Below are 22021 nucleotides of genomic sequence, written 5' to 3' on the forward strand. Positions count from 1 at the left end.
CTTAGTGACAGTGGCAAAAGGGGGTGAAAGGGTTAACTAGGGGCAATCAGGATGTTAAAACCATTATTGGGTAGTATATCGGGGTACCTAGCGATATAAAAACCTGGCGGTGAACCTAAAAAAATAACTAGCTACCTAGCGACACTAGCGACACTGATGCAGCGATCAGAAAAATTATCGCTTAGTGACACTGGCAAAAGGGGGTGAAAGGGTTAACTCTAGGGGCAATCAGGGGGTTAAATCTTTATTGGGGGGTGATAGGGGGCTACCCTGGACCTAACACTAACTGCCCTGACAGTTTTTACTTTTACAACTGACACTGAATGCATTGATCAGTAAAGAAATGATCAATGCAATCAGTGACACTTTGACTGGGGGGGGGGGGGGCGGGGGGGGATCGGGGGTTTGTGTACCTGTGTGTACCTACATGTCAGTGTAGTGTTGGTGCACACTTACTATTAGTCTTCTCCTCGTAGTCCGGTCAAAAAGACCGCCCCGAGGAGAATGACATCACTTCCTCCTTCCTGTGTAAACAATACACAGTGGGAGGAAGTTCATCATTGGCCAGGAGCGATCCAGAGGGGGTGGCCAGAAACCAACGGCCATCCCCTCATCACGGATCGCTGCTGGAGGGAAACGGACCACCGTATCCAGCGGGAGGGGGTCCGATCGGACCCCCCACCCGCTGGAAGGCAGGCACGTACATCTACGTGCTTGTGCCTGCCTGTGCCATTCTGATGACGTATAATGGCAATACGGCGGTCCTTAAGTGGTTAAGGACCGCCGCACGCACTTATACGTCAACAGAATGGCATGGACAGGCAGATGGGAGTACAGGTACATTCCCTTTAATTTGCCGCCGCATGGTCGTACGCTCCATGACCGTGCCCGCGGAAACCCGCGGACTTCGATGTGCGCCGGTGTCCCACATCCCACGATCGTGTCATGGAGCTGAAGAACGGAGAGATGTCAGTGTAAACAAAACATCTCCCCCCGTTCTTCCTAGTGACATGTCACTGATCAAATGCTCCACTTATCAGGAGCAGCGATCAGTAACGCGTCACTCATAGCCACGCCCCCTAACAGAAAACTTTAGTATGTTCACATGGGCCTTCACAGAAAACAGTTAACCAGGCCTTTCTACAAGCACATTTGTTGCATTATTATTTCAAATTGCCTCCAATAAAAATACATATAATTAAAATGTTTGAGTGAACTCTGTTTCTATTGCATTAAACGGAACATGTATTGTTTTAAAAATATTCTTATTTTGAAACGACATTGATTCTTTCTTAAAAATGGGGGGGGGGGGGGGCGCAGTTTGCCATGTTCGCCCTGGGCACCAAATGGCCTTGTCCCAGCACTGGTCAGATTGCCATTCCCAAACGGTCACCTGAGCCTTTGATCATTGCTGAATGCTGGTCTTGGTCATGGCTAGGAGCGGGTGCACAGTGCACTGTGCTGTCTGTGGCTGCCTGTGCCAATCCTGTTACTCAAAATCACACAAATCCTGTGAGATATTGAGAGACAGGATTTAGTGAACAGCGCAGGGTGCTGAAGAGGCCCATCATTTCTGGCCCACCTCCTTGTGATCTAGCCAATCCTATCTGTGCCTGCGCCAACAGCCCCAACCATACTCCACCCCCTGATGTGGAAGTATGGAAGGTGTGTGTGCAGCAGGTGACAAATTGGAGGACACATGCTAGAGGTTGCAAAATTGGTGAGTCCGCTGTCCAAACATCCACCTCTTAACATTGCATATTGTCTTTGCATCTGTTTCTCTGAGTCTCTGATTGCATAAGACTGCCACTCCTCTGAAAAGCAATCTGCACAGGGATGTGCAGATCCTTGTGCAGATTGCTTTTCAGAGGCATTTGACAGTCAGTGAAGAGACACTATGTCACCTACTCACCACCTATTTTAACCCCCTAAATGCTGCACCATCCCCACCACAACTACATGCATTGCATGCTATTGTGGGGAAGTTGCAACACCCTCTCTCTGGTAGGGCCCCAGTGCATTACTTTGTCCAGATGCCCATAATGCTTAAGCCTAAAGGCTTTCAGGGGAAAAGGCATAAAAAGTCCCAGAAAGGTATCCTATCGAGTGTGGGATGAGAACAGATTGCTGGCAAGCCCCTCCACATTAATGGTGTATGCTGTGCCCCACCAGAAGCTCCCCTCCCCCTGCCAGCCCTGACTAAACTGCCCCAGCTCCCCTCTCCTGCCTCTCGCCGCCCCCTGCTGGCCAGTGTAGGAACCAAGAGTCAGTGTGGCAGGCGCTGTCCAGCCTGACCCATCCGGTGAATACAGAGCACCTGTATTGGAGCTTCAGTCTGGGAGGGGGTTTTGGAGGAGGCAGGGTATAGAGAAAGCAGGAGGGGGGCCGAGTCACTGCACCATGGGCCTCTGCTCTGTCTACTTGGGACAGGTGGGGCTTTGCTACCAAATGTAGCAAAGCTGATGACTATCGATCTGATGACTCCTGTTGTAGTATTGAAGAAGCAACAGGAGAAATGCAGCTCCACAGAATGTACACATCCACAGATTGAATAAAGCAGAAGCAGAGAGCACTATGCAATGCAAATCCTCAGGTACAGCTGCCTATCCAGTCAGGAGAAAAGTGAGCTGCACTGTCATGACATCACTAAATATCATACAAAATCTTGTGATCTTGAGATAGGCATATCACCCAGTCATGATGAAATTGGCATATCCAGGCCATGTTTCACTAGTAGGTTCACCCAGGTTCAGCTCTATGGGTGCACTGTCAGGTGAAGTCATCTCATGCTCAACAGTAGCTGCAGAGTGGCAGAGTAGGGTGTACTCAAACACCACCAGGGCATTTTGCCAGCCACTGACTACTCAGCCTGAGACATTTTTAACTCCTACTGACAACTATTCTTGAATATTTTGGGGGGATGGAGTACAGATGTATGGGCCCCGGGCCCCAACATGACCACAGGAAGGTCCATGATACTCCCCTGGTCCCCCCACCCCACAGTGTCCTTCTAAGTGTTTGTGTTCTCCCTCCAGTATCCCCCTGTGTGTGCGTTCTCCCTAGAAGTGTCCCCCTGTGTGTGTTCTCCCTCCAGTATCCCCCTGTGTGTGTGTGTTCTCCCTCCAATGTCCCCCTGTGTGTGTGTGTTCTCCCTCCAGTGTCCCCATGTGTGTGTGTTCTCCCTCCCGTGTCCCCCTGTGTGTGTTCTCCCCCCAGTGTCCCCCTGTGTGTGTGTTCTCCCCCCAGTGTCCCCCTGTGTGTGTTCTCCCTCCAGTGTCCCTGTGTGTGTGTGTTCTCCCTCCAGTGTCCCCCTGTGTGTGTGCATTCTCTCTCCAGTATCCCCCTGTGTGTGTGTTCTCCCTCCAGTGTCCCAGTGTGTGTGTGTTCTCACTCCAGTGTCCCCCTGTGTGTGTGTTTTCTCCCTCCAGTGTCCCTGTGTGTGTTCTCCCTCCAGTGTCCCCCTGTGTGTGTGCATTATCCCTCCAGTGTCCCCGTGTGTGTGAGGTCCCTCCAGTGTCCCCCTGTGTGTTCTCCCTCCAGTGTCCCCCTGTGTGTGTATTCTCCCTCCAGTGTTCCCCTGTGTGTGCGCTCTGCCTCCAGTGTCCCCCTGTATTTGTGTGTTCTCCCCCCACCAGTATTCCCCATTGTGCTCCCCCCCAGTGTCCCCCTGTGTGCTCTCCCTCCCTTCCGTGTCTCCCTGTGCAGGTGTGGCTTGAGTGTGGGGACCTAGGGGGCCCCATGATCTTCTATTGTCCGAGGGCCCCATGAGTTGTCAGTCCGCCCCTGAATTCAGAATTATTTTGGGGGTACCAGCACTGTGGAATATGTCTGCAATGTATACTGTGAGTAGATTCAAACACTATTTAACCGACTCCCCTTAGGCCAAAGCCTATATTCGATGCAGTTTAGCCACACCCAATACTTGCCACTGCATGATGCTCACATCCATGTTCTTTATTTCCAGGGTGTCCTTCATTTTCAATAGAGATGGCCTTGCAGTTCGCCCAGCGGTCGGTTCGCGGCAAATTTTGCATGTTCGCGATTCGCCAAACCGGCAGACTTCTGGCGCTGTTCGCCTGGCGGACATATGCGTTTACATTGTGAAAGAACTTTGACCCATGATGACACATCCATCATGGGGTACAGGACAGCCAATTGAGACATTTCAGCACATGGACAATTGGACATTGCCCCTACCTTATAAATAGACCTGAACTTGCGGCCAATTTACATTCTGTCTTTTGTCAGTGTAGGGAAAGGTTGCTGTGTGGAGCAGGGACAGACTGTAGTGACACAAATCACTAGCTATTAGGTCCACAAAAGTCCTTTTAAGGACTGGTATAGGTGTACAGTATATAGGGTTCTGGTGCACTGCTCTGCTGGTGATTGCTGAGTGCACTGCTGACTGATTCTGCAGCTGTCTTTTCTCAGTGTAGGGACAGGGCGCTGTGTGGAGCAGGGACAGTCAGTTTAATCACTAGCTATTACTATTAGGTCCACAAAGGTCCTTTTAAGGACTGGTATAGGTGTACAGTATATAGGATGCTGGTGCACTGCTGCTGACTGCTGTGCTGGTGATTGCTGAGTACACTGCTGACCGATTCTGCAGCTGTCTTTTGTCAGTGTAGGGACTGAGGGACAGTCTGCAAATCACTAGCTACTAGGTTCACAAAGGTCCTTTTAAGGACTAGTATAGGTGTACAATATATAGGGTTGTTGTGCACTGCTGCTGACTGCTGTGCTGCTGATTGCTGCCCGATTCTGCAGCTGTCTTTTATCAGTGTAGGGACTGAGGGACAGTCTGCAAATCACTAGCTACTAGGTCCACAAAGGTCCTTTTAAGAACTGGTATAGGTGTACAGTATATTGTACAGGAACTGTTGGCTTGCCCCTCGTCCAGTGTCCTGTCCGAAAGGATGTTCCGCGCAGCAGGGGGATCATGACCGATAAGCGCACTAGCCTACCTCACAACAGTGTTGACTACCTGACATTTATAAAAATGAATGAGGCATGGATCTCAGAGGAATTCAACACGTGACCAGTAGACCATGTATATGCATAACTCTATAAACAATTTATTTAATCGGGCACACTGACCTTTTTTCTACCTTTGGCTCACTTCCTTGTACAAAAAAAGCACACCGTACTATATGCCTGTACCCTCCTGTTTGAACAGGTTGAGCGGTGTCATATTTTTGGGTCCTGCAGCGAGTTGCTGGTATCAGTGCTGCTGTCAGTGCTCTCTATCTCGGTGCTGGTGTCAGTGCTCTCTCTCTATCTCGGTGCTGGTGTGGTGTCAGTGCTCTCTATCACGGTGCTGGTGTCAGTGCTCTCTATCAAGGTGCTGGTGTCAGTGCTCTCTATCTTGATGCTGGTGTGGTCTCAGTGCTCTCTATCACGGTGCTGGTGTGGTCTCAGTGCTCTCTATCTTGGTGATGGTGTGGTCTCAGTGCTCTCTATCACGGTGCTGGTGTCTGTGCTCTCTATCACGGTGCTGGTGTGGTGTCAGTGCTCTCTATCTCGGTGCTGGTCTCAGTGCTCTCTATCATGGTGCTGGTGTGGTGTCAGTGCTCTCTAATTCGGTGCTGGTGTCACTGCTCTTTATCACGGTGCTGGTGTGGTGTCAGTGCTCTCTATCTTGGTGCTGGTGTCAGTGCTCTCTATCACGGTGCTGGTGTGGTGTCAGTGCTCTCTATCACGGTGCTGGTGTGGTCTCAGTGCTCTCTATCACGGTGCTGGTGTGGTCTCAGTGCTCTCTATCTCGGTGCTGGTGTGGTCTCAGTGCTCTCTATCTCGGTGCTGGTGTGGTCTCAGTGCTCTCTATCATGGTGCTGGTGTCAGTGCTCTCTATCACGGTGCTGGTGTCAGTGCTCTCTATCATGGTGCTGGTGTGGTGTCAGTGCTCTCTATCTCGGTGCTGGTCTCAGTGCTCTCTATCACTGTGCTGGTGTGGTGTCAGTGCTCTCTATCTCGGTGATGGTGTCAGTGCTCTCTATCACGGTGCTAGTGTCAGTGCTCTCTATCATGGTGCTGGTGTCAGTGCTCTCTATCATGGTGCTGGTGTCAGTGCTCTCTATCACGGTGCTGGTGTCAGTGCTCTCTATCACGGTGCTGGTGTCAGTGCTCTCTATCATGGTGCTGGTGTCAGTGCTCTCTATCACGGTGCTGGTGTGGTCTCAGTGCTCTCTATCACGGTGCTGGTGTGGTGTCAGTGCTCTCTATCTCGGTGCTGGTGTCAGTGCTCTCTATCACGGTGCTGGTGTGGTGTCAGTGCTCTCTATCTCAGTGCTGGTGTTAGTGCTCTCTATCACGGTGCTAGTGTTAGTGCTCTCTATCACGGTGCTAGTGTCAGTGCTCTCTATCACAGTGCTGTTGTCAGTGCTCTCTATTATGGTGCTGGTGTCAGTGCTCTCTATCACGGTGCTGGTGTGGTGTCAGTGCTCTCTATCTCGGTGTTGGTGTCAGTGCTCTCTATCACAGTGCTGGTGTCAGTGCTCTCTATCACGGTGCTGGTGTGGTCTCAGTGCTCTCTATCACGGTGCTGGTGTGGTGTCAGTGCTCTCTATCTCGGTGCTGGTGTCAGTGCTCCCTATCACGGTGATGGTGATCATCTCCTGCACCCCCTTCATAGCCTGCCCTGACCTTTCCTCTCCTCCATGGCCTTCATGTGCTCCTGAATTGTCAAAATTTAACAGATAAAAAAAGAATGCTTGTCGTTGTCGATCCCAGATTCACTTAATACTTTTGTTAAGTCAGTGTCCATGTTGTGGGACTATGTGTGCACAGCTAGTAAGTATTTTGTGGCTGAAAATATGACCTGAAGGTTTTTAAGGTTCTCCTGCCATTAAAGTCAATGGGGCCCGCCGTGAACTTTGCGGTTCGCAAACTTTTGGCCGCGTTCGCGGCTCGCCGTTCACGAAACATCCCGTCGGAAGTTTGTCCATCACTAATTCTCAACTTCTGCCATTAGGTGGTACGCATAACAGGCTCAAGGCATGAAAAGTTCATAGCTGTTTTTCAATTAAATAAAAACAAAAAAAAAGGGTAATTTTTTTCTGGGTATTTATTATATACAATTACCTTTCTCTTGTTCAAGTATTTTATTAAAGATTATCAGAAAATAGTGAATGTAATGAGTAAAGAGAAAAATTTTACTTCGTAACATTAACATAATCTTATTACAGAAAAGTATATCTCTAGTCGCATGTGACATGAAATAATTGTTTAGTTAAGAATTACATTAAGACAGATCAATGCAGTAAATTAATAATTATCTATCTAAACAAGAATCTACATATATATATGTATGCAGAGTCGCCAGTATATTTGGTGCTCTTTTTAATAGTGAAACATTATGGTTAAAGTGGTTGTATACTCTTTTTTTTAACTTTTACCTACAGGAAAGCCTATAATAAGGCTTACCTGTAGGTAAAAAAAATATCTCCTAAACCTTTACGGTTTAGGAGATATTCCCCTCGGTATGCGCCGCTGACTGCAGCGGCGCATGCGCACGAGGGGATTCTCGGCCTGAAAATCCGGCAGTGTCCGGCCGGCCGGAATGAAATCTCCCGCGCGCATGCGCGGGAGTGACGATATCGCGGCTCCGGCCACTCACAGCGCCGGAGCCGCGATACCCGGAAGAAACGCCGAGGGAGCATGTCAGCTCCCTCGGCGTGGATCGTGCCAGATGTCGGGGCCTCGTTCTAAGGTAAGTATTTCATAATGAGCTAGTATGCTGTGCATACTAGCTCATTATGCCTTTTGCTTTGCAGGTGTTAAAAAAAAAAAAAAAATAGCGGGTTTACTACCGCTTTAATCTACCGCTGATTTGGGGCCTAATATCAGCATAATATTACAGTATATCAACCAACTATAGTGGAGTTTACCTGCAATAAAAAGGTAATATGAAAAATGAGGGAAAGGGGTTTACAATTACCTTTCTAACTGTTAACTAAGACTCCTTTCACACTGGGGCCGTGTTCAAGTTAAAGCACCGCTCGCTTTAGCACCACTTTTAACCCCAAAAAAAGAGTTAAAAACTCCCATGTTGCAGTGCTTCTGAAGCACTTCTCACCCACTTCGGAAGCGTGCCTATTCATTGCAATGGGCGCGGGGGGGGGGGGGGGGGGGGGTTTGAGAGCTGTTTACAGCAAACGCACCACGTGATTGTGAAAGCACCCATTGCACTGAATGGGAGGTAGTTTTCAGGTGCTTTACAGGCACTATTTCTAGCGGAAAAAAAGGCCAGAAAACTGCCTCAGTGTGAAAGGGGTCTAAGTGAGCAAATCTTCACTTTCTGAATTCACATTGCTCTAAAAATGTATTCATTTTATAGAATAATTAAAAAATGGAATATTATTTATCATATTTATCTTACATTTTTTTTTCAAATCTTATCAAATAAGTAATAAAGACAAGGAATACTGCATTTGAATATGTTGAGGAAGTTGATGAGTAAAATAGAAGAAAACATAAAACCTGAAGGCATATAAATGTATAGCATGTAGTCATAGGGCATGCATGCAGTCGCAGGTAATTTAAGGGCCACCCCGAAGTTTTTTCTTTATCCAGGATTTGATTTCCCTGTTGAGATAACTGTACACACTTGCATCTCCAGGAACACCACATTCAGCTGCACCAAAAGATGTTACTCCTCTGACTGTTCCATTGCAGACTAATGGTCCACCAGAATCTCCCTGAAAAACATTATTTAAAACATTGCATAAACTTCAAAAAGGAATTCAGAGGAGAAGAGTATAAACCATTGGGAATTCTATAAAGAAGGCAAAACAAAACAAAAGGATCAGTCATTAAAAATTATGAATGTCCTATTCGTCAAAAGTCTGCCATTTGCTGAAAGTGAAATAAAGTATAGCTGTAGAATTGTAACCGATTTTAGGATTCAGTAAGAAGATACTGCAAACTAGAAGCAAACTTAAATTCTTCTCCAGTTGACGAAATAACGACAAATACACAGATCTTCACAGGTTACACTACAGAAAAGCAATTTCTGCCTCTCATGCTGCATCCATACTTATCCTTCCCTATCTCTATCCTTTCTTTACAATGGACTTGGTCCTCCACCCTTCTTTGTATTACAATGATGGTTCCCTTTCCTCTTTCCGTTTAGATTGCTTTTAGTAGGCCTGTTCTAATTTGTATCTTTTTTTCCCCTGCATTTAAGAATTATGAACAATAATATTGAAGAAACTATCTAGAAGTTGATCATGAAGGTCCTCGCCACGTCCCAGAAAAATATTGGAAATCAGAGAATGCCCCAAAGGGATAGTACGGACAAGAGACCATGAACAGGATAGTCAGAAAAATACAAAAAGTATAAAAATATATAAATTTATTGGATATGTAACAATATGGACATCTAAAAGCATACAGTGGCGTGAAAAAGTGTTTGCCCCCTTCCTCATTTCCTGTTCCTTTGCACACTTAAGTGTTTCGGAACATCAAACCAATTTAAACAATAGTCAAGGACAACACAAGTAAACACAAAATGCAATTTGTAAATGAAGGTGTTTATTATTGAAGGTGAAAAAAAATCCAAACCATCATGGCCCTGTGTGAAAAAGTGATTGCCCCCCTTGTTAAAACATACTATAACTGTGGTTGTCCACACCTGAGTTCAATTTCTCTAGCCACACCCAGGCCTGATTATTGCCACACCTGTTCACAATCAAGGCATCACTTAAATAGGAGCTGCTTGACACAGTAAGGTCCACCAGAAGATCCTTAAAAGCTACACATCATGCCGAGACCCAAAGAAATTCAGGAACAATTGAGAAAGAAAGTAATTGAGATCTATCAGTCTGGAAAGGGTTATAAAGCCATTTCCAAAGCTTTGGGAATCCAGCGAACCACAGTGAGAGCCATTATCCACAAATGGCGAAGACATGGAACAGTGGTGAACCTTCCCAGGAGTGGCCGGCCGCCCAAAATTACCCCAAGAGCGCAGCGACGACTCATCCAAGAGGTCACAAAAGACCCCACAACAACGTCCAAGGAACTGCAGGCCTCACTTGCCTCAGTTAAGGTCAGCGTTCATGCCTCCACCATCAGGAAAAGACTGGGCAAAAATGGCCTGCATGGCAGAGTTCCAAGGAGAAAACCACTGCTGAGCAAAAAGAACATCAAAGCTCGTCTCAATTTCTCCACAACACATCTTGATGATCCCCAAGACTTTTGGGACAACATTCTGTGGACCGATGAGACAAAAGTGGAACTCTTTGGAAGGTGTGTGTCCAAGTATATCTGGCGTAGAAGGAACACTGCATTTCATAAAAAGAACATTATACCAACAGTAAAATATGGTGGTGGTAGTGTGATGGTCTGGGGCTGTTTTGCTGCTTCAGGACCTGGAAGACTTGCCGTGATAAAAGGAACTATGAATTCTGCTGTCTACCAAGAGATCCTGAAGGAGAATGTCCGACCATCTGTTCGTGTACTCAAGCTGAAACGAACTTGGGTTCTGCAGCAGGACAATGATCCTAAACACACCAGCAAGTCCACCACCGAATGGCTGAAGAAAAACAAAATGAAGACTTTGGAGTGGCCTAGCCAAAGTCCTGACCTGAATCCTATTGAGATGTTGTGGTATGACCTTAAAATGACCTTAAAAAGGCCGTTCATGCTCGAAAACCCTCTAATGTAACTGAATTAGGACAATTCTGCAAAGATGAGTGGGCCAAAATTCCTCCAGGACGCTGTAAAAGCCTCATTGCACGTTATCGCAAACGCTTGGTTGCAGTTGTTACTGCTAAGGGTGGCCCAACCAGTTATTAGGTTTAGGGGGCAATCACTTTTTCACACAGGGCCATGATGGTTTGGATTTTTTTTCACCTTTAATAATAAACACCTTCATTTACAAATTGCATTTTGTGTTTACTTGTGTTGTCCTTGACTATTGTTTAAATTGGTTTGATGTTCCGAAACACTTAAGTGTGACAAACATGCAAAGGAACAGGAAATGAGCAAACACTTTTTCACACCACTGTAAAGTGGAACTGAGATATCAATATAGAAATACAGTTTGCTCAATACTGCAGTGTACAATGCATAATTGGACTTTAATTCAAAATAATTATTACTGTAAATAATGCAGAAAAAGCCCTACATGTTTCGGAAACCACAAAAAATATTTTTTCCTTTTTGTAGAATATCTACTTCCTTCTTCTGGGGTTGGATAAGAGCTTGCTGATATATTTCTATCAAGAGAAGTATATGTGTATAAATAAACAAGCAATACTTAAACAGTAATATAATAATATAGTAATATAAACAGTAATATAAAATGTAACAATTGTTTTCAGAAAGGCAGATACATGTAATGTTGATACAAATAAATACTCACAAATCACATGTTCCTTTTTAAAACAAGATGATACACAGCATCATTGCAAACGGATGGTGTCCCACTTCCAAAAATCCACTAGGTTGTATAGCAATCATGGGGTAGAGGCAGATAGAATATTGCCCTTGCTGTGGAGCATGACACCTGTGCAATTGAAGGGACGTTTCACATCCCGCACATGCGCACTGGCCTCTCTCCTCCATCTGCCAGTAGGTGCCGCCCACTTGACATGTCAGCGGCCTACGTCGATGTCTGATGTCATCGCGTTATCAACACGGTGACACCAGACGCTGTGCCGGCCGAGGGGCCACTGTTGGAGGGTCTTGTGTAGGAATACATGAATGGCAATATGACACCAATGTGCGGACAAGATGTCTGCACATTTGGTGCATTATCCTATTACACCTGCTGACCCTTTACATGCCCTCTTTACAAACCCTTTATCTTTTATGAGCTGCAATTGGCTGCCATCCTCTGTCCATCTTCACTCCCTAGCTACTTAATTCTTACAGGTGCAGCACATGATTGCTGCACAGCCTAGGTGGTCATTTCAACTGCATGAATTTAAGAGGAACAATACCAAAGGAGACAAGCCGTGTGTTTGTCTGCCCTGTATATACACTTTATATACTCCACCACTCTCTTTTTGTTTGAAATTCTAGCTTTTTGTTATATACTTTTGAAGTCTCTCGATCACTTTTCTGCTTTCAAGCTGGGAGATGATTCTTGCACAGCCTATTTCTGAGCACCTCATTAGATAAGTATATGCACATATTTATGCAATGTGTATATATACCATTTTTTGTTGTTTTTGTTTATTTTCTAGATCTGTGCTTTCAATGCACGCTCCCCCCCCCCTTTTTCATGGTCGTTCCTGTGAGCTCTGCCTCCCTGCCGGAGTGGACATTGTTCCGGCCTCCTATACAGATCCATTTAATACCAAATTCTTGATATACTTTAGTCAGTAGCACGACCCTAGTGATTAGGGCAGTATTCTATATGCCCCTACCCCATGATTGCTATACAACCTAGTGGATTTTTGGAAGTGGGACACCATCCGTTTGCAATGATGCCATGTATCATCTGTTTTTTTAAAAAGGAATATGTGATTTGTGAGTATTTATTTGTATCAACATTACATGTATCTGCCTTTCTGAAAACAATTGTTACATGGTATATTACTGTTTAAGTATTGATTGTTTATTTATACATATATACTTCTCTTGATAGAAATATATCAGCAAGCTCTTATCCAACCCCAGAAGAAGGAAGTAGATATTCTACAAAAAGGAAAAAATATTTTTTGTGGTTTCCGAAACATGTAGGGCTTTTTCTGCATTATTTACAGTAATAATTATTTTGAATTGAAGTCCAAGTATGCATTGTACACTGCAGAATTGAGAAAACTGTATTTCTATATTGATATCTCGGTTCCACTTTATGCTTTTAGATGTCCATATTGTTACATATCCAATAAATGTATATATTTTTATACTTTTTGTATTTTCTGACTATCCTGTTCATGGTCTCTTGTCCGTACTATCCCTGGGGGCATTCTCCTATTCCCTGCATTTAAGAATTTAGAGCATAATCTGCTTCAACCCCCCAACTGTGATCTGGTTGATCTTGGATGAACACACAGTGGGGTTGATTTACTAAAGGCAAATCCACTTTGCACTACAAGTGCACTTGGAAGTGCAGTCGCTGTAGAGCTAAAGGGAAGATCTGAAATTAGGGGAAGCTCTGCTGATTTTATCATCCAATCATGTACAAGCAAAAATTCAGCTTTTTTATTTTCATTGCACGTCCCCCTCAGATCTACAGCGACTACACTTCCAAGTGCACTTGTAATGCAAAATGGATTTGCCTTTAGTAACTAAACCCCTATCTTTGTCTGCCATTTTTGCCCTGAGATCAAGAATTATGTATCCCCGGCTTTAGCGTTTACCTTACAAACATTTCTGTTTTTTGATGAGCACTTTTTCTATTGGTCTAAGTTTTTCCTTCATCTGTTTTTCCTTGTGGTGTTTGCTGGGTTGTACTTCATATTTTTTGTTGAGGTCCATTATGATTTCAGATAACAGTTTTTCCTCTAGTGGTGGTATTTGTCCTGCTTTAAAGTGTATTTCTGGTACCTTTCCTTATAGCAGGATTTTTTCTGTATTGCTCCCTATTTTCTCAATGGCTTTTAAACTGGTCAATCATTTCTTCAGGTACTCTTCTGCTAAGATTTCTACTTTTGTTTGATCTCTCAGTAGCTTCCCAACAATCAGTTCAGGGCATCCCCCAGGAATGTTATTTAGAGAAATTATGCATTTTTAATGTTTCAGTATAATTAAAATTGCTGCTCATCACCTAATGCAATTTAAGAAAAATATTTTGCTTTGGTACAAGTTCTGAAGACCAGTGCCCAGCCCTTTATATAATTGTTTTGTCTATTAGCCTAGTCTAAATGACCTTTCTGCTCCTATTGGCTTCAGTATGGTTTGGATTTGGCACTTAACCGCTTCAATACTGGGCACTTTTACCCTCTTCCTGCCCAGGCCAATTTTCGGGCCAATTGAGTCATGGATAAAGAATGATGTGGTCCAAAGCACCAAAAGTAATTGGCCTCCATCCCAAATTTTAGACAAAGAAAAGGAAAAGTGATCAGCAGGACTTTAAATGAGGTTGGAAAGTCTACAGTAAAACAAAATAAAAGACATAAAATCTGTATGGACATCATGCATCTATGTAAGCCTGACGTGTTTCATTGAGGTATACCAACTCTTCAGGAGCAAACACAATGGTGATCTATAAAGAAACATAACCATATGGTATAATATTGTAACTGAATAATAGGAATAAATAATGTATAAGTGACAGGGTGGACATCCCTATAGATACCCACGTCAACTGCATAGATGTGAACAGAGGATCAGAGCCATTAAAAGGTCTGGCATGGGAGCTGAGGTAGAGACACGTGGACCAGCAGGGAGCAATACTCAATACTGGGCACTTTTACCCTCTTCCTGCCCAGGCCAATTTTCAGGCCAATTGAGCGGTCATGCAACGCTGTACCCAAATTACATTTGTACAATTTTTTTCACACAAATAGAGCTTTCTTTTGGTGGTATTTAGTCACAGCTGTTTTTTTTTTCCTAAAAAAATGGAAAATGGGCAAACATTTTTTTTTCTTAGTTTCTGTCAGAACCATATTTTTCTCCTTCACTGATGTGCGCCGATGAGGTGGCACTGATGGGGTGGCACTTATGGGCACTGATGAGATGGCACTGAAGGGCACATTGATGCGCACTGATAGACACTTAAGGGCGTCATTGATGGTTACAGATGGGTGGCACTGATGAGCAAGCACTGAAAGGCAGCACTGATGGGCACAAATTTGCATCACTGATGTGCACAGATTGGTTCCATTAATGGGTACAGATTGGCATCACAATTGGTAACTGACTGGCATCACTGCTGGGGCTTCAATGATAGTCAGGGCAAAAAGTCTAAAGTGCAACGCTCAAATAAATCAAAAATTAAATGTGATTGTCCATGTGAAAAATAAAAATAAATGAAATATTAAACATGATTGTCCATAAAAATAGAGATGATGTAGATCCTCCACCAAGTTTCAATATGCATATTAAAGGCACACCACACCCACGTGCTCTCAATCTGCTTACCAGAATAATATGGAAACAGGCATGTAATCATACGATGCAAGAGGTGAATAATGGACTTGGAGGGCACACTCCAAACTGTCATCCACACTTAGTCTTTCCTTCAAACATCATCTCCCATGCTGGTGTCCCGGCTTGTTGCTGGCTGTCACCATGGTAAACATGCAGCCAGATAATCAGGGCACTACCTGTACAGGTCACCCCCGCGTCCGTGTTATTGGACACAGCCGATCACATGGGTAAAGAACTGCATCATCAGCTCTTTACCGAGATCAGGGTTGCGCCATGTCCCAGGGACGTGGCGTACCCACCGTGTCCCCCCCCCCTCCCGTGGGAGCAGTGACCCTGGGGAGACGTTATATGAAGTCATCCCAGAATGAGAGGCAATCCCTCCCACCATCATTTTACTATACGGCTGGTGGGAGAGGGTTATTCTAGAGTAACATTTGCCAAACCCACCTTGAGCTGAACCCGGTTCCATTCAGTTTTTTTTTATTGCTAGCTGAAATGCTTTCTGCCTACCAGTTCCAGTTAGAGAAACTATAGCCCAAGAGCACACTATTACAGAGCAAAAAACTATTTTTTTCTAAACCTGAGAATGGCAACTAAAAATTGAACAAGTGCTCTTTTATTACTCACTCAGGAAACCTTATGCTGAAGCTGTTAAGTTTTTTATTTGTGGCAGCCCACATTCTGATACGGATGGGCAAAATGTACTCTATAGATTTTCTGTGTAAATGCTAATATGACATGTTGTGCTGTCTGATGAGGTTTTAGGGACCCCACATTTTCTGCCATCCGACTAAGTGACATGCTTAGCAAGTTTATTTTAGAAGTGTAAACTTCAGAGCACATGTCGTGTCAAGATATGATATCGGCAGGAAATGGTTGGTCTGAGTGAGATTTACAGAAAACTTGAAGGTTAGTAAGGTTTGGACTTCACCAGAAATCAGATGCAAACCACATCTTTACAGGAAACCTAGAAATATGCACAGTTCTCATTACTGCATCAGGGTGGAAATATTGCTCTGTTGTCCAAGACAAAATTATAACCCAGGGACTATTTAATATGATGAATTTGCTAATGGGTATAACATTCAAAACAGGTAAGGGTAGGAAATATCATAGTTTATTGCGGGTTGATGGACGAATTAGGGTTAGGTGAGCATGGCAGTTATACGGTAGGCAGAGGACACTCACATTTTAATGTCACACCTAACTTACAGGTAAAGGTCTCCTTTGTGTTACCCTAGTATGGATCGGAAAGAAAATCCCTTTTTACAGTTTAACTTTGCATAGAATGGGGAAGCATTAAAATTTTCTTGCAGATACAGTAACTTAATTTCTGAACTTATTTGTTTTGGTGTCTTTGTATGTATGGATTGCATGGGTTGTTACCAAGATGTGGTGACAATTTCATGTCAATAGCACCTTTAGAAATATATTTACCTAGAAAAATGGTGACGTGCTCAATACTTATTTTATCCGCTGTAACTATTGCTTAACCACTTTACGACCGGCGCACAATGATGTACGTCCATTTTTTGAAGAGGGATATCTCAGCAACGGCAGCAGCTGCTGCCACAACCGAGATATCCATCTCTTCAGGCGCCGGTTGTGTGTACGATAATGGTGGTCTCTGCGGTGGGTTTGCTGTAAAATCACCGTTATTGGTGGCGGGAGAGGTGCCACCCCCCCCCCCCCTTACCGGAGCAGCGGAGGTGATCGGGTCCTTTTCTATGCTGGGTATGGAGGCGAGTGAGGCTAAGATGGCCCCCACTTGTCTCTATACCATAGGAGGGCAGAAGCAACGTCAAAATGTCCCTTCCGCCCATACCTCTTAAAGGAACATTTTTTCCAATGTAATTTTTTCAAATTACATTTTTTTTTTTTTATTGCATTTAAGTCTGAGGACTTTTTGACCCCAGATCTCATATTTAAGAGGACCTGTCTTGCTTTTTTCTTTTACAAGGGATGTTTACATTCCTTGTAATAGAAATAAAAGTGATCCATTTTTTTTTTAAACAGTGTAAAAATAAATAAAATCAAGTAAAATAAATAAGAAAAATGTTTTTTTTTTTTTTTAAAACACCCCGCCCCGATGAGCTTGCGCGCAGAAGTAAATGCATACGTGAAAACGGTAGTCAAACCACACATGAGGTATCACCACGATCGGTATAATTCTAGCCATAAACCTCCTCTGTAACACAAAACATGCAACCTGTAGAATTTTTTAAATGAGGCTTATGGAAATTTTTGAGGGTAAAAGTTTGACGCCATTCCACGAGCGGGTGCATGACATTTTGGGTATCAATTTACTCGGCATAACATTATCTTTCACAATATAAAAAAAAAAATGGGCTAATTTTACTGTTGTCTTATTTTGTTATTCAAAAAAAGTGAATGGAGCTGACTGAGGGACTGTCATCTGGGGATTTGGTCTAGTATCACTGGAGAGGTGTCTGGAAGATATTGGAAGGAGGCATCCAATTATGCAAGGACATTAATGAGTGCAGACGATACAAGTGAAAGATCCCTCTTGTGCTAGAGTCAGCGTGGGTCAAAGGGGACATTGTTCATGGTGTCCTGGTATAGCTCAGTCCTATATTTGCTTGTGCAAGGACATGTTTTTTAGATTTCTAGGAGGAAGATTATTGTCTTTAAGTTGCTGTTAAAGTTAATAGAGCATGCCACAGTTACCTTGAACCTATCCAAGTTCAAGTTCTGCAATAAAGCATTAGAAAAGCATACCCCTAGACTGTTCGTTGAGCCAAAGGAGTGACTGTGAGTGTGTTCTTGGCTGTGGGTGCAACTAAGGGGACCCTAAACTGTGGGCTCCTGTGGGAGTGAGCACTACATTCATCTATTTGAATTAAATATATAAATAATATATATTGCACCATAAATGTTAATATTTTAATACTGATATATCAACAGGACCCTACTGCAACCCAGATGCTAATGCCCCGTACACACGAGAGGAATTAAGTCTGACAGACCTCCAAAGGAGTTCCGCCGGAGTTCCGCTGGAGTTCCGACGGAGTTCTGGCGGACTTTTTGACCGAACGGACTTGACCACACACCATCACACCAAACTCCGACGGAGTCGAACGTGATGACGTACGACTGGATTCGACGTAGGAAGTTCATAGACAGTAGCCAATAGCTGCCCTAGCGTCGGTTTTAGTCCGTCGGAGTAGCACACACACGAGCGGATTTTTCAAAGGGGACCGGGTCCGGCGGAGTTCCGTTGGGAAAATTTAAAGCATGCTTCATTTCTAAAGTCCGTCAGACTTTAGCTTCGCTAAAGTCCGTTGCAGCCCACACACGATCGGATAGTCCGCCGGACTCAGTCCGTCGGAGTTTGGATGTCGAAAAGTCCGCTCGTGTGTACGGGGCATTAGTATTTCACTTAATCTCTAAGGTGTGTTGCATTAAAGCATTTTTTGCCCATTAAAATGTGCTGCTTTAGCCAGCCCTTTCAAAATGAATGCGCTGGCAATGCACCTCAACAACTCAAAGAAAATGTGCTTGTGCCTTTGCTTGCAGTGCACAACACCACAAGGCATGTTAGTCCATAAAAATGATTGGAATGTGGAGGGGACACCTGTGTTCTTGCAACACAAAATGTTAATGCAGTTTTATGCATGCACTATCGTGCCCCATTTTTACAAGTTTGCACGAGTTTTTTCAGCATTTATATAGGGCAGATTATTGATTTCAATGAACTGCCCTATTTACAAAAAGGACAACAAAGAAGCTCGTGTACTTTTTTGACTGTCGAGCTTTGTACAGTTTTTTTACCCTGTATTTTTTCATGTGAAAAAAGCACGTTTTATGCCCTGTGTGCGGGCAACACAAGAGCAACAGGTATTTTTAAACATTTGAGAAATGTAAAAATGTGAATTGAGGCTATACTGGATACTCACAAATAATAATTATTAATATTTAATAGGCTAAAAATAACACAAATACAGAAAATCCAAAACAGCTCTGTATGCTGTCAAGCTAAATTCCCAACCAATGGCAGCAGCAGCCTACCCCTGTATGTTCCTAGAGATTGTATAACAATTAGAAAAAACTCACCCCGCAGGTTCCCTTGCTGGTTACCTCTTGCGTGCAGATCATATTGCGAGTTATATTTGTACGTCCTTCTTTTTTCATTTGCCAGATATGAGCACACGCTCGTCTGCCCATGACTGTTACATTGACTTCCATTAATTTGTCTGACATTTTGTTATCACGATTTGATATAAAACCCCATCCAGCTGTTTCACAAATACTCCTAGGTCTTAAAAATTTCTGATTTTTAGGTAATGGCAAGACATTCACATATTTTCCAAGTTTTGCTTTTTCTCTTAACTGAAAAAATAGATATTAATAATTGTAGCATTAAACTATCTTTGTAAATACATCACAATCAAATAGCGTAAAGGGTAACTCCACAGTCATGGAAAAAATAGCAAATAAAAAAAATAATAATATAGCATATACAATTGCAATACAAGTCATACTGAATGTTATTAAAAATGAAATTTCCTTTCAATTTGCAGAGCTGTAGTTTACTGTAAAATGCAATATCTCAACCTGGAAGTGTTCTGTACACAGAACGTGTACAGAACGCCACGCCAGATATGTAATTTCCTGCTTGTGTGATTGGTTTACTGATTTTCGCACAAGTCTGTATTATTATTATTATTATTATTATTATTATCATACAGGATTTATATAGCACCAACAGTTTGTGCAGAGCTTTACAGCGTTAGGGCAGACAGTACACTTACAATACGAATATAAGATACAAGTTAGATTTTTGGAATTCCTGCAACAAAAAAGTAATTTTTGATAAGATAATCCCAATAAGAAATCACATCTAAATGGATGCAGACCCTGCCATTTTCCTTATTAGAGCCCTGCAAGTGCAGCAGCTGATTGATCATTATAAAACCACTCCCATTATATTGCACATGGACACAGACAAAAAAAAAACAGCTCTTTGTTTAGAATAACAAAAGGTAGGACTCTGCAACAAAGTTTGTTAACATGCTTGAAATGTATATAGATCACCCAGAGGGGAATGTTTCTTTCTCAACAAAACTGGAGTTGCTCTTTAACTGTTTGCCGACTGGCTTATGCCGATATACGTCGGCAGAAGGGCACGTACAGGCAGTACGTTGCCCTTTAAGGAGTGGTTTGCGGGCGTGTGCCCGTCGCAACCGCCGTGAGTGTGGTCGCGGGTCTTGCGGACTCGATATGTAATGTAAAGGGGGCTGCATAATGTGCAGGGGGTTTGTGTAATGTGCAGGAGATCTGTGTATTGTGCAGGGGGCTGTGTAATGTAAAGGGAGCTGTGTAATGTGCAGGGGGTCTGTGTAATGTGCAGATGGTCTGTGTAATTTGTAGAGAAAGGGGGCTGCATAATGTGCAGGGGGTCTGTGTAATGTGCAGGGGATCTGTGCAATGTAAAGGGGTCTGTGTAATGTGCAGGAGGTCTGTGTAATGTGCAGGGGATTTGTTTATTGTGCAGGGGGCTGTGTACTTTGTAGAGAAAGGGGGCTGCATAATGTACAGGGGGTCTGTGTAATGTGCAGGGGGTCTGTGTAATGTGCAGGGGGTCTGTGCAATGTGCAGGGGTCTGTGCAATATGTAGGGGGTCTGTGTAATGTGCAGGGGGTTTGTGTAATTTGCAGGGGGTCTGTGTAATGTAAAGGGGGCTGTGTAATGTGCAGGGGGTCTGTGTAATGCGCACGGGGTCTGTGTAATGCGCACGGGGTCTGTGTAATGCGCACGGGGTCTGTGTAATGTGCAGGGGATCTGTGTAATATGCAGATGGTCTGTGTAATGTAAAGGGGACTGTGTAATGTGCAGATGGCTGTGGACATTTTTTCCTGAAAATTCCCTCTTAAAATTAGGGTGCGTGTTATACACCTGTGTGTGTTATATGCCGATAAATACAGTATTACATTTTTGGTTTTGAATTTATTACCACTTTGAGCTGAATTTTATCTGTTTACCTAGACTTAAAAGTAATCAGTGGACCATGAGCTAGTAGTCTCACCTGTAACAGCTGGATGTCATAATCAAATGTCATTGCATTAAAAAGCTCATGTGGAAAGACATTTAGAACACGTATCTTCTGTTTTTCTGGTTCAACGTTCCTAATGGAATGGGCTCCAAGGGTCACTTTTGCTTTACTGTTACTGGAAAGAAAATGCATATACATAAATATAAACATTATATGCTATGCTACTTAACTAGAACAGTATTGCATATTAATATTGCATTCTTCATTTGAGATATAAGGGCAGCTTCACACTTCCCCACTTGGCCTTGGGCAAAGCGCAGCTAACTCAGAGTTTTCGTGCAGATCAGTTGCTCTTTCCTGTAGATTATACCTATGTCCCGTGGTTTTGGCTTCCATGGGAAAGCACAGCTAACCCGCATAAAAAACATGGGTAATCTGCGCTTTGGCCACAGTGGGGCAGTGTAAAGCCATCCTTAGACATCTTTGGACAAATAAAGCTGAGCATACTTTCAAATTAAATTTGAATTAATTGCATAAGATTTTAATTCAGCATACTACAAACTTCAAATTTGTTAATGAAAACTGAATACTGTACAGAAAAAATAGACAATCAGATTCAGGGCTACACTCTGCTGCCAATTAAAGTGGTTGTATACTCTTTTTTGTAACTTTTACCTACAGGAAAGCCTATAATAAGGCTTACCTGTAGGTAAAAAAAATATCTCCTAAACCTGTACGGTTTAGGAGATATTCCCCTCGGTATGCGCCGCTGACTGCAGCGGCGCATGCGCACGAGGGGATTCTCGGCCTGAAAATCCGGCAGTGGCCGGCGGCCGGAAAGAAATCTCCCGCGCGCATGCGCGGGAGTGACGATATCGCGGCTCCGGCCACTCACAGCGCCGGAGCCGCGATACCCGGAAGAAACGCCGAGGGAGCATGTCAGCTCCCTCGGCGTGGATCGTGGCA

General features: G+C 43.7%; 1 protein-coding gene across 1 annotated transcript in view; it reads right to left on the reverse strand.

The window, feature by feature from the left end:
- Positions 1-7079: 7079 nt before the first annotated feature.
- Positions 7080-22021, reverse strand: part of LOC143940916 (granzyme A-like) — a 30082-nt gene continuing 15140 nt past the window's right edge. The window contains exons 3-5 of the mRNA XM_077462737.1: positions 21089-21230; positions 19117-19392; positions 7080-8696 (exon numbers count right to left, since the gene is read on the reverse strand). Of these exons, the coding sequence (XP_077318863.1) occupies positions 8538-8696; positions 19117-19392; positions 21089-21230 (577 nt within the window). The 3' untranslated portion in view covers positions 7080-8537. The remainder of the gene's footprint in view (positions 8697-19116; positions 19393-21088; positions 21231-22021) is intronic.

This window comes from Lithobates pipiens, unplaced genomic scaffold (genome assembly GCF_037356315.1).
Source record: "Lithobates pipiens isolate NorthernLeopardFrog02 unplaced genomic scaffold, aLitPip1_a1.2 Scaffold_3, whole genome shotgun sequence".
NCBI classification, from domain to species: domain Eukaryota; kingdom Metazoa; phylum Chordata; class Amphibia; order Anura; family Ranidae; genus Lithobates; species Lithobates pipiens.